The following is a 12552-nucleotide window of genomic DNA, read 5'->3' on the forward strand; positions in this document are numbered from 1 at the left end:
ACATGTCGTTTTGCCCACTGATTTCGCTTATTTTAAGTAATTTAACACGTGCTTTTAGCTGACATTCCTGACAGGGTTTCAACAGGTTTCTTTGGTTTTGTTAATTCAGTTAAGTTTAAATTTTCCTACATTTTGGATTGCATCTTTATTAATTTTTTTTCCCTTCAATTTCCTAAACATAGATCCACTCTCAGCATTATCGCGAGTGGTTTAGCTTGACAGACTTTCATGTTAGTCGCCATTATCACTACAGATTAAGTAATAATTTTCTCGAGTTCAAGGCAAATTTTTTCTCAGCGGTTTCACTCTAATCTGTGCCTCGATTTTTCATGGTTTACCACATATCTGTCATCTGTCATATGTGAGTGCCTTCTTAGTATTTCCGTTGAATTATGAGGAATTGTTTATTTTTGCTGCCAGTCTTTTCTCGTGCTGTTCTTTTCAGTCCTTCGTGCTTAATTGTATTTTTGTCCTTCTTCTCTAAGCTTTCCCCCCCAAACTTCAACTGTAGAAATCTCATGCATATATGTCCTTTTTATACTAAGTTTTTGTGTTAAATCTAAAATAAGATAGTAATAATTCAAATTTTCTCTTTGCCTCCTTGTTTTTACCTGTTTATTAGCGCTGGTGTGTTGACGTCTGTGTCTTGAGTTGAGCGGAATCTCTTTTATTGCCTCTGTCCTTGGTGCTGATTCTCGGTCTTGCTCTTTTTCATGGCTTCACGGTCATTTTCTCAATCTAAAATTTGAAGTATGCGATTTTCTCTTTCAGATTATATCGTCCCTTATATTCAGGCAGACATGTCCCACGTTTTAGTTCACGTTGTACTTCTCTTTGTCCTTCGAGAGGGGGAAAAAGTCACATCAGGTGTAATGGAAAATATTTACCAAGTTAGTCAGTAAAATTTTATCGCTCTGATTGCTTCTCATATCGTGAATTTCCTATGAATCCCCTCTTTTTCAAAGTTATTTGCAGAAGTAGTTTACGGTCAGTACCAGTACAAGAAGTAGTAGAATTTCCATTTAAAGAAATTAACGTAATTTTGCCGACGTGGCGTGGTTGAGCGTAAATTATTTTCCTTTTAACTAACGCGCATGTTTCGTCCCGTTTCATGCTGTCTTCTTCTTCTTCTTCTTCTTCTTCTTCTTCTTCTTCCAGGTAGTAGTGGTAGTATTAATAATATTTCAGAATGGCTGCTTGGCTGACCGTATTCTCAGAAACAGGTTGAATGTCATCCATTAACGTGATTGTACTGGCTGAAACTATTACGTTTCATATACCAGTTGACACCATAATTTCAGCAGCATAATTTCTTGAAAACTTTTTGCTGCGTGACTCCAACATCTATACGGAGAGACAGAGAGACGGACTTCTTTGGGAGCTTTTCTCAATGGTATTTACCTGCATTACAGGTGCTCCAAGATCAGCGCCATAGACGGTGGAATTTGTTGAATGTAGTTAAGTGACCAATATTATGTACGGTATTTAACGTGGAACAATGCAGAAGCAGTGTGTGGCCAGACATTGTCAAGCACAAACATTTGAAGAATTCGGTTTTACTATTATCACCATGAAATGCTAAAGACGATTTAGTTTAGTACGAATTGGGTTCATTTTTTGTAAAGTTTTCTTATATAGAGAATCAGTGTCTCATCCTCCTTAAAGAGAGTGAAAACAACAACAACAACAACAACAACAACAACAACAACAACGCATAAGACTTCTTTATGACAAGGTTTGATACCATATTTTTATTTTTTAAAAAAGAACGGGCCATTGAGTTCCCAGCAAATTGCTATTTTTCACTTGTACTCACGGTGTCACTGTAGACCAGCGACGGAGTCAAATGTTCAGTCCGCTTTGCACACCACCCATTGGTCGTGTTGGCCACCACTGTGTTCTCTATAGCCTTCAACAAAGACGACAAATGCTTGGACGGCACATATATTGATCGTATAACTAATTTTAATGCTTGAAACTACCGTGTTTTAACCTATATTGTCGCCCACTGACGAAGGATGATGCATATACCGACCGTTTTTCAAAGCTACGGTTTTGTGGTTTTCTTTGTTGTGGTGCACCGCGCACACGGAGACCTGAGCTATTCTGTCCAGGAGGAGCTCAAACGCGGATCTGTAATTGGAAATATCGCCAAGGATCTCGGGCTGGAGGTGGGCAGACTGTCTGCTCGAAAAGCTCGTGTTGACATGGAGGGAAACGACAAACAATATTGCGGGATTAACCTTCGAAGCGGGGATTTGATCGTTGCGGACAGAATAGACAGAGAGGAGCATTGTGGAGAAAAGCCTTCGTGTGTTCTCAAATTCGACTTGCTATTAGAGAATCCATTGGAGTTACACCGTTTGTCCCTGCAGGTGCAGGACGTGAACGACAATGCACCGATATTCCCGAAGGACATTATTAAGATTGAGATAAGAGAGTCAGCTGCCAAAGGCGCAAGATATCGCATAAATGCAGCACACGATGCAGATATAGGCAAGAACTCTGTTGAAAACTACGTTTTGCAACAAAACCCCCACTTTGTGTTCAGCATTCAGACGACAAGGGCTGGCAGTAAATATGGTGAGTTGGTTTTAGACAAAGAGTTAGACCGAGAGGAGCAGCAGGAAATGAAATTATTGCTGACTGCCGTGGATGGTGGCTCTCCTCAGAGATCCGGGACTGTAGTCATACACGTCATTGTACTCGATGCTAATGATAACGCCCCAGTGTTTACTGAGGCCGTATATACAGCTACATTACCGGAAAACTCACCAGTGAATACCCCAGTTGTGACTGTAAGTGCGTCAGATGCAGACGAAGGTGTCAACGGAGAGATTACATACGAATTCAGCCGGATCTCTGATAAATCACGAAACCTTTTTTCACTCGACCAGAAAACCGGAGAAATCAGTGTGACAGGAGGCATCGATTATGAAGAGGGTCCGAAATATGAAGTGTTTGTTGAAGCCAAAGATGGTTATGGTCTCTCTTCAGAAGCGAAGGTGATTATTGATATCACTGATGTGAATGACAACGCCCCTTTGATATATCTAAAATCACTCAATATTCCCATACCTGAGAACGTGTCACCTGGTACAGAGGTCGGAATCATTAACGTGCAGGACAGAGACTCTGAGAACAACCGACAGGTGCACTGCTCCATTCAGCAAAACGTCCCATTTAAGTTGGTTCCCTCTATTAAAAACTATTATTCTCTGGTGAGTACAGGACAACTGGACCGCGAACTCGTGTCTGATTACAACATTACAATCACTGCCACTGACGAGGGCTCTCCACCTCTGTCCTCCTCTAAAAGTGTTCAGTTGTCTGTAGCAGACATCAACGACAACCCACCTGTGTTTGAGGAGCAGTCGTACAGCGCATATGTGAGTGAAAATAACAAACCTGGCTCCACTTTATGTTCCGTTACTGCTCGAGACCCCGACTGGAGACAGAACGGCACAGTGATTTATTCTCTGTCAGCTGGTGAGGTGAACGGTGCCCCGGTGTCCTCCTATGTGTCTGTGAACGGAGACACGGGGGTGATCCACGCTGTGAGGTCTTTTGATTATGAACAGTTGAGGAGTTTTAAAGTGCACGTGGTGGCCAGAGACAACGGTTCTCCTCCTCTGAGCAGCAACGTGACCGTCAGTGTGTTCATATCGGATGTGAATGACAACTGTCCTCAGATCCTGTACCCCGCCCCGGAGGGCAACTCGTTCATGACCGAGCTGGTCCCCAAAGCTGCACACGGAGGCTCTCTGGTGTCCAAAGTGATCGCGGTGGACGCGGACTCCGGCCAGAACGCCTGGCTGTCCTATCATATAGTGAAATCCACTGATCCTGGACTTTTCACTATCGGTGTCCACAGCGGAGAGATCAGGACACAGCGGGACATTTCAGAATCTGACAGCATGAAACAGAACCTGATTGTGTCAGTGAAAGATAACGGACAGCCCTCTCTGTCTGCCACGTGCTCCATGTATTTACTTATTTCTGATAACTTGGCTGAGGTGCCAGAACTGAAGGACATTTCTTATGATGAGAAGAATTCCAAACTGACCTCTTATCTGATCATCGCTCTGGTGTCAGTGTCCACCTTTTTTCTGACCTTCATCATCATCATCCTGGGTGTGAGGTTTTGTCGCAGGAGAAAGCCCAGACTGTTGTTTGATGGAGCAGTCGCCATCCCGAGCGCGTATCTCCCTCCAAATTACGCAGACGTTGACGGCACAGGAACTTTACGCAGCACTTACAATTATGACGCCTACCTGACAACAGGATCTCGAACCAGTGACTTTAAGTTTGTTTCATCTTACAATGACAACACACTGCCTGCTGACCAGACTCTGAGGAAAGATCCGACTGACTTTGCTGATGTGTTTGGAGATTGTGATGGTTCCCCAGAGGTAGGAATACATTTCATTTTACTGAACTCATGTTTAGCATCCTGAAGAAGACATTCTTGAGTTTTGCTTTGACTCATTTCCGTTGTATCGTTATCTGTGTTGTGATGGAGGTTGTTAAGTACAGTTTTGATAGGTCTAAGGGTTGTCAAGACGTCATGATCTCGGATCAAGGGTTTAAACGTTAGCTGTTCGTGATACATTTTCTCCTTATAAGTTACAGTGCTGGTTTCACTAAATTCATATTTGGATTATTATTATTTTTTTCTAACCATGATGTGCGTATTGATCCTGAACTGCTCTCAACGCAAATTTCATAGACTAACTTGACGTCCATCCCCCCGCCACGCAGACAGGTATCCACACACATATAAAGCGCTTGCGCGCCCGTGTCCAATATATTTATACTGTCAATTCTTTGGATTTCATTTTATTTGTTGTTGTTGTTGTTGTTGTTGTTGTTGTTGTTGTTGTTGTTGTTGTAGTAGTAGTACCTTCTTAGACTCCACAGGATTACTCTTTTTGTGTTCCAGTGAGGGAAAGCTTGTCCTTTCCATTCCTTGTCTCTCTGTCCTTGGTGCTGAACTCCGTTTGATTTGCTGATGCATTTTCAGAGAGAGTTTACCTCTGTGGTTTATGCTGTTGTCATTTTACCCCGTTGGTGAAATTTGTGTCAGTAAATTTGACTTAATACAGATTTGTCCAAAATATTTGTTTTACTTTCGTCAGTATTTGCATATGAATATGCTGTCGCTGTAGTCTGATGTCATTGTGGGTGTGTCTTCCTGATCGACACTCGTTAGAAGTTTGTCAGTTTTAACGGAAAAGAAGCCGCGGTGTAAAAGCAGTATGGATAAATGAAGAACCGAATCTCTGTGATAATTCTGTTTTCCTAGTGGTGTCTGGCTTTCTTAAGATTGCCCTGTATATGTAAATAATTAATATGTGTATCAGTGAAAAATGCCTACTCGTTTATACTACTACTATGACATGCAGTCTTTCACAGACCGTTTGACAAGCACATGCTAGTGAATTTGTGTTTGCATATTCATTTATTTGTTTTCTTTGATAGATACCATATATTATTGTCCAGGAGGAAATGATGCAACAACCAACACAGTACCAAACAAAATTAATACATATCAAAGGCATGTTGCAGCTAACTTTTTCCAGAGCTGGTTGAGAAGGAAAAAAAAGAAAAACTTTTTTCTGTTGGGTTTGATGCTTTTCAATTGCCTTCACTTCGTCATTGACTTTGGCAACAACTTCAGGACCCTTTATACCTGCTTTAAAGTTTGGCTTTTTTGGGGTTCAGTTTTTTTTGTCATTCAGGTTTCTGATAGACTCTATCTTTTATTTTGTCTAAAATCCTACATCGCCTTGCTATACCTACACAAATACTCGTGGTGTCAGTGTGTACCAGTAAACGAGAAGGCAGGTCATTCTCCACCCTTCTGCCTCGACGAATTAAAAGCCTGTCTGCTGTTGTAGCCACGAATACGCATCGTGTAGGACGACAATGTGACTTTTTTTGTTGTTGTTGTTTGTTTTTTGGAAGAAATCACGACGTTTTGGAAGGAATCATAATTTCTGAATAGTATTATTTAGTAGGTCTGTGGTGTTTCTCTTAAGGACAATGGGATACAGCAGATTTGCACGCCTCTGTGGCCTTGCTTTTATGTTTCTTGTCCTCCACCTCGTCAATGGAGACGTGAGCTACTCCATCCAGGAGGAAATGAAACGTGGATCTGTAATTGGAAATATCGCAAAGGATCTGGGACTTGATGTGGGCAGACTGTCAGCTCGCAAGGCTCGTATCGATGGTGAAGACAACAACGTGCAGTACTGCGGCATTAACCTCAGCACCGGAGACTTGATTGTGCAAGAGAGGATTGACAGAGAAGGGCTTTGTGCGAAGAAGGCATCGTGTGTTGTTAAACAGGAACTCGTAGTGGAGAATCCTCTAGAACTGCACCGTATAAGTATCCGTGTTCAAGACATTAATGATAATTCACCGCAGTTCAAAGAGGAATCACTAAAAATTGAAATTCGCGAATCAGCGGTAAAGGGTGCGCGTTTTCTCTTGGATGAGGCACACGATGGAGACATCGGAGAAAATGCTGTTCAAGGCTACTCGCTTCAGCAGAATGATCATTTCAAATTAAACGTAAACACAAAAGCAGGGGGACGAAAGTATGGTGAACTAGTCTTAGACAAAGAATTAGACAGAGAGGACAAAAAGGAGATGACGTTATTGCTTACCGCATTCGATGGTGGCTCACCTCGGCGGTCAGGGACTGTAGTCATACACGTTACTGTCCTGGATGCTAATGATAATGTACCAGTGTTTAGCCAGAACGTGTATAAAGCCAGTCTGCCTGAAAATTCTCCTCTGGATAAACTGGTGATCACAGTGAGTGCTACTGATGCGGACGAGGGAGTGAATGGTGAAATTAGCTACGGATTTGACCATGTTTCAGATGAAAACCAAATTTTTTCTCTCAACCCCAAAACAGGAGAAGTTAAAGTTTCTGGATCTATTGATTATGAGAAAGAATCTTCATATGAAATGCAGATCAGCGCTAAAGATGGTCTGGGTTTGGCCTCATATGCAACGTTAATAATTGAAATTACAGACACAAATGACAACGCCCCAGTTATAAACCTCAAATCTCTGTCGAACCCAATACCTGAGAACGTGTCACCTGGTACAGAGGTGGGCATCATTAACGTGCAGGATAGAGATTCCGAGAATAACCGACAGGTGCGCTGCTCCATTCAGCAAAACGTCCCTTTTAAGTTGGTTCCCTCTATCAAAAACTATTATTCTCTGGTGAGCACAGGACAACTGGATCGCGAACTCGTGTCTGATTACAACATTACAATCACTGCCACTGACGAGGGCTCTCCACCTCTGTCCTCCTCTAAAAGTGTTCAGTTATCTGTAGCAGACATCAACGACAACCCACCTGTGTTTGAGGAGCAGTCGTACAGCGCATATGTGAGTGAAAATAACAAACCTGGCTCCACTTTATGTTCCGTTACTGCTCGAGACCCCGACTGGAGACAGAACGGCACAGTGATTTATTCTCTGTTAGCTGGTGAGGTGAACGGTGCCCCGGTGTCCTCCTATGTGTCTGTGAACGGAGACACGGGGGTGATCCACGCTGTGAGGTCGTTTGATTATGAACAGTTGAGGAGTTTTAAAGTGCACGTGATGGCCAGAGACAACGGTTCTCCTCCTCTGAGCAGCAACGTGACCGTCAGTGTGTTCATATCGGATGTGAATGACAACTGTCCTCAGATCCTGTACCCCGCCCCGGAGGGCAACTCGTTCATGACCGAGCTGGTCCCCAAAGCTGCACACGGAGGCTCTCTGGTGTCCAAAGTGATCGCGGTGGACGCGGACTCCGGCCAGAACGCCTGGCTGTCCTATCATATAGTGAAATCCACTGATCCTGGACTTTTCACTATCGGTGTCCACAGCGGAGAGATCAGGACACAGCGGGACATTTCTGAATCTGACAGCATGAAACAGAACCTGATTGTGTCAGTGAAAGATAACGGACAGCCCTCTCTGTCTGCCACGTGCTCCATGTATTTACTTATTTCTGATAACTTGGCTGAGGTGCCAGAACTGAAGGACATTTCTTATGATGAGAAGAATTCCAAACTGACCTCTTATCTGATCATCGCTCTGGTGTCAGTGTCCACCTTTTTTTTGACCTTCATCATCATCATCTTGGGTGTGAGGTTTTGTCGCAGGAGAAAGCCCAGACTGTTGTTTGATGGAGCAGTCGCCATCCCGAGCGCGTATCTCCCTCCAAATTACGCAGATGTTGACGGCACAGGAACTTTACGCAGCACTTACAATTATGACGCCTACCTGACAACAGGATCTCGAACCAGTGACTTTAAGTTTGTTTCCTCTTACAATGACAACACGCTGCCTGCTGACCAGACTCTGACGAAAAGTCCAACAGACTTTGCTGATGTATTTGGAGACTGTGATGGTTCTCCAGAGGTAGGATCCAGTTTAATTTCACCGATCTCATGTTTAACATCCCGAAGAAGCCATTCTTGATTTTTCCTTTAATTCATTTCAGTTGTGTCGTTTTTTGTGTTGTCATGGAGGTGGTTTAATACAGTTTTAATAAGTCTAAGGGTTGTTAAGACGTCATAATCTCGATCAAGAGTTTAGGCTTCACCTGTCGGTGATACAGTCGTTAGTGATCCATTTTCTCCTAAACAGTCACAGTTCTGGTATCACTGCATTCATATTTGTATTGTTTTTTTCAATCCATGATGTGCGTTTTTAATCCAATCTGCTCTCAAATTTCCAAATTTCGTAGGCCAACTTAACATTCATCCATCCGCCACGCCGCACACATCCACACACCGATGAAGCATGCGCACTCGTGTCCAATGTGTTTATTTTGTCAATACTTGGGACTTTCTTATCTTTATGTTGTTGTTGTTGTTGTTGTTGTTGTTGTTGTTGTTGTTGTTGTTGTTGTTGTTGCTATACCCTATTCAACTCCACAGGATTGCTCTTTTTATGTTCCAATAAGGGAACTTGTCCTTTCCGTCCCTTCTTTCTCTGTCCTTGGTCCTGAACTTCGTTTGATTCGCTATTGCATTTTCAGAAATTGTTTACTTCTGTGGTTTATGCTGTTGTCGCTTTCCCCCGTTGGTGAATTTTGTCTCAGTAAAATTGATTTTGAAGAGATTTTTCTATTTTTTTTTTTTTTTTCAAATTGTGCTTGCTTTAGTGTTTACATCTGAATATGTTGATGCTCTAATCTGATATCATCGTGGGAGTCTCTTCCTGATCGAAACTTATTAGACGTTTGTCAGTGTTCACGGAAAATAAGCTGCTGTGTTAAAGTTATGTGGATAAATGAGAAAAAAAAAAAGGAACGAGCCTTTTCGATCATTGTCTTTTCCTTGCAGAATCTCGCCTTCTTAAGATGGCCCTGTAAAAATGCGTCCTCGTTCACACTACCATGACATGCAGTCTTTCACAGACCATCTGACAAAATAGCGCATGCTAATGAATTGCTATTTTCATACTCATATATTTGTTTTCTTTGATAGATACCATAGATTTGTGTCCAGGACGACATAATACAACTACCAACACAGTACAAAACAAAATTAATGTATCTCAAATGCATGTAATTGCACTTAAAATTGTCCAGAGCTGGTTGCAGAAAGGGGTGGGGTGGGGTGGGGGTGTGGGGGGGGGGAAGCGACTTCATCCTGAAAGTTTCTTCGTGTTGGATTTTATGCTTTTCAACTGCTGTCAGTTTAAAATTTGATATACTTTAGCACTTTTTCCATTGACTTTGACAACAACTGTTTGGACCTTTCAATCTGCTTTAAACTTTGCCTTTTTTGGTGTTCTCTTTTATCATTCAAGTTTGTGAAAGACTCTATCTTTTAACTTGTCTAAAATCCTACATCGCCTTGCTATACCTACACAAATACTCGTGGTGTCAGTGTGTACCAGTAAACGAGAAGGCAGGTCATTCTCCACCCTTCTGCCTCGACGAATTAAAAGCCTGACTCTGCTGTTGTGGCGACAAAAAACGTATCGTGTAGGACTGCAATGTGACATTTTTGCTGTTTTTTGGAAGGAATCGCGACGTATTGAGAGGATTCCCAACTTCTGAAAAGTATTTTAACTGAGTCTGTGGTGTTTCTCTGAGTAACAATGGGATACAGCAGATTTGCACGCCTCTGTGGCCTTGCTTTTATTTTTCTTTTCCTCCACCTCGTTTATGGAGACGTGAGCTACTCTATCCCGGAGGAAATGAAACGTGGATCTGTAATTGGAAATATCGCAAAGGATCTGGGACTTGATGTGAGCAGACTGTCAGCTCGCAAGGCTCGTATCGATAGTGAAGACAACAATGTGCAGTACTGCGGCATTAACCTCAGCACCGGAGACTTGGTCGTACAAGAGAGGATTGACAGAGAAGGGCTTTGTGCGAAAAAGGCATCGTGTGTTTTTAAACAGGAACTCGTACTGGAAAATCCACTGGAACTGCACCGTATAAGTATCCGTGTTCAAGATATTAATGATAATTCACCGCAATTCAAAGAGGAGTCACTTAAATTTGAAATTCGGGAATCAGCGGACAAGGGTGCGCGTTTTCTCTTGGATGAGGCACACGATGGAGACATCGGAGAAAATGCTGTTCAAGGCTACTCGCTTCAGCAGAATGATCATTTCAAATTAAACGTAAACACAAAAGCAGGGGGGCGAAAGTCTGGTGAACTAGTCTTAGACAAAGAATTAGACAGAGAGGACAAAAAGGAGATGATGTTATTGCTTACCGCATTCGATGGTGGCTCACCTCGGCGGTCAGGGACTGTAGTCATACATGTTACTGTCTTGGATGCTAATGATAATGTACCAGTGTTTAGCCAGACCGTGTATAAAGCCAGTCTGCCTGAAAACTCTCCTCTGGATACACTGGTGATCACAGTGAGTGCTACTGATGCAGACGAGGGAGTGAATGGTGAAATTAGCTACGGATTTGACCATGTTTCAGATGAAAACCAAATTTTTTCTCTCAACCCTAAATCGGGGGAGGTTAGAGTGTCTGGATCTATTGATTATGAGAAAGAATCTTCATATGAAATGCAGATCAGCGCTAAAGATGGTCTGGGTTTGGCCTCATATGCAACGTTAATAATTGAAATTACTGACATAAATGACAACGCCCCAGTTATATACCTGCAATCTCTGTCTAACCCCATACCTGAAAACGTACCACCTGGTACAGAGGTGGGCATCATTAACGTGCAGGACAGAGACTCTGAGAACAACCGACAGGTGCGCTGCTCCATTCAGCAAAACGTCCCTTTTAAGTTGGTTTCCTCTATTAAAAACTATTATTCTCTGGTGAGCACAGGACAACTGGACCGCGAACTCGTGTCTAATTACAACATTACAATCACTGCCACTGACGAGGGCTCTCCACCTCTGTCCTCCTCTAAAAGTGTTCAGTTGTCTGTAGCAGACATCAACGACAACCCACCTGTGTTTGAGGAGCAGTCGTACACCGCATATGTGAGTGAAAATAACAAACCTGGCTCCACTTTATGTTCCGTTACTGCTCGAGACCCCGACTGGAGACAGAACGGCACAGTGATTTATTCTCTGTTAGCTGGTGAGGTGAACGGTGCCCCGGTGTCCTCCTATGTGTCTGTGAACGGAGACACGGGGGTGATCCACGCTGTGAGGTCGTTTGATTATGAACAGTTGAGGAGTTTTAAAGTGCACGTGATGGCCAGAGACAACGGTTCTCCTCCTCTGAGCAGCAACGTGACCGTCAGTGTGTTCATATCGGATGTGAATGACAACTGTCCTCAGATCCTGTACCCCGCCCCGGAGGGCAACTCGTTCATGACCGAGCTGGTCCCCAAAGCTGCGCACGGAGGCTCTCTGGTGTCCAAAGTGATCGCGGTGGACGCGGACTCCGGTCAGAACGCCTGGCTGTCCTATCATATAGTGAAATCCACTGATCCTGGACTTTTCACTATCGGTGTCCACAGCGGAGAGATCAGGACACAGCGGGACATTTCTGAATCTGACAGCATGAAACAGAACCTGATTGTGTCAGTGAAAGATAACGGACAGCCCTCTCTGTCTGCCACGTGCTCCATGTATTTACTTATTTCTGATAACTTGGCTGAGGTGCCAGAACTGAAGGACATTTCTTATGATGAGAAGAATTCCAAACTGACCTCTTATCTGATCATCGCTCTGGTGTCAGTGTCCACCTTTTTTCTGACCTTCATCATCATCATCCTGGGTGTGAGGTTTTGTCGCAGGAGAAAGCCCAGACTGTTGTTTGATGGAGCAGTCGCCATCCCGAGTGCTTATCTCCCTCCAAATTACGCAGATGTTGACGGCACAGGAACTTTACGCAGCACTTACAATTATGACGCCTACCTGACAACAGGATCTCGAACCAGTGACTTTAAGTTTGTTTCATCTTACAATGACAACACACTTCCTGCTGACCAGACTCTGAGGAAAGATCCGACTGACTTTGCTGACGTGTTTGGAGATTGTGATGGTTCCCCAGAGGTAGGAATACATTTCATTTCACTGAACTCATGTTTAGCA

General features: G+C 43.2%; 2 protein-coding genes across 14 annotated transcripts in view; both read left to right on the forward strand.

Annotated features, from left to right (window-relative positions):
• LOC143325917 (protocadherin gamma-C5-like) overlaps positions 1 to 12552 on the forward strand; it is a 280430-nt gene that overhangs the window by 49029 nt on the left and 218849 nt on the right. Inside the window, exon 1 of one of the 13 annotated variants that reach the window (XM_076739323.1) lies at positions 15 to 4412. The exons of 11 other annotated variants lie outside the window; for them this stretch is intronic. In XM_076739323.1, the coding sequence (XP_076595438.1) occupies positions 2019 to 4412 (2394 nt within the window). In that variant the 5' untranslated portion in view covers positions 15 to 2018. Of the gene's footprint in view, positions 1 to 14; positions 4413 to 5038; positions 8434 to 12552 lie in introns of those variants that run through there. One more of the 13 variants, XM_076739325.1, reaches the window with a different exon arrangement.
• LOC143325941 (protocadherin gamma-A4-like) overlaps positions 1 to 12552 on the forward strand; it is a 75434-nt gene that overhangs the window by 18832 nt on the left and 44050 nt on the right. The gene's annotated exons all lie outside the window — the stretch shown is intronic.

This window comes from Chaetodon auriga, chromosome 9 (genome assembly GCF_051107435.1).
Source record: "Chaetodon auriga isolate fChaAug3 chromosome 9, fChaAug3.hap1, whole genome shotgun sequence".
In the NCBI taxonomy this organism is placed as follows: Eukaryota; Metazoa; Chordata; class Actinopteri; order Chaetodontiformes; family Chaetodontidae; genus Chaetodon; species Chaetodon auriga.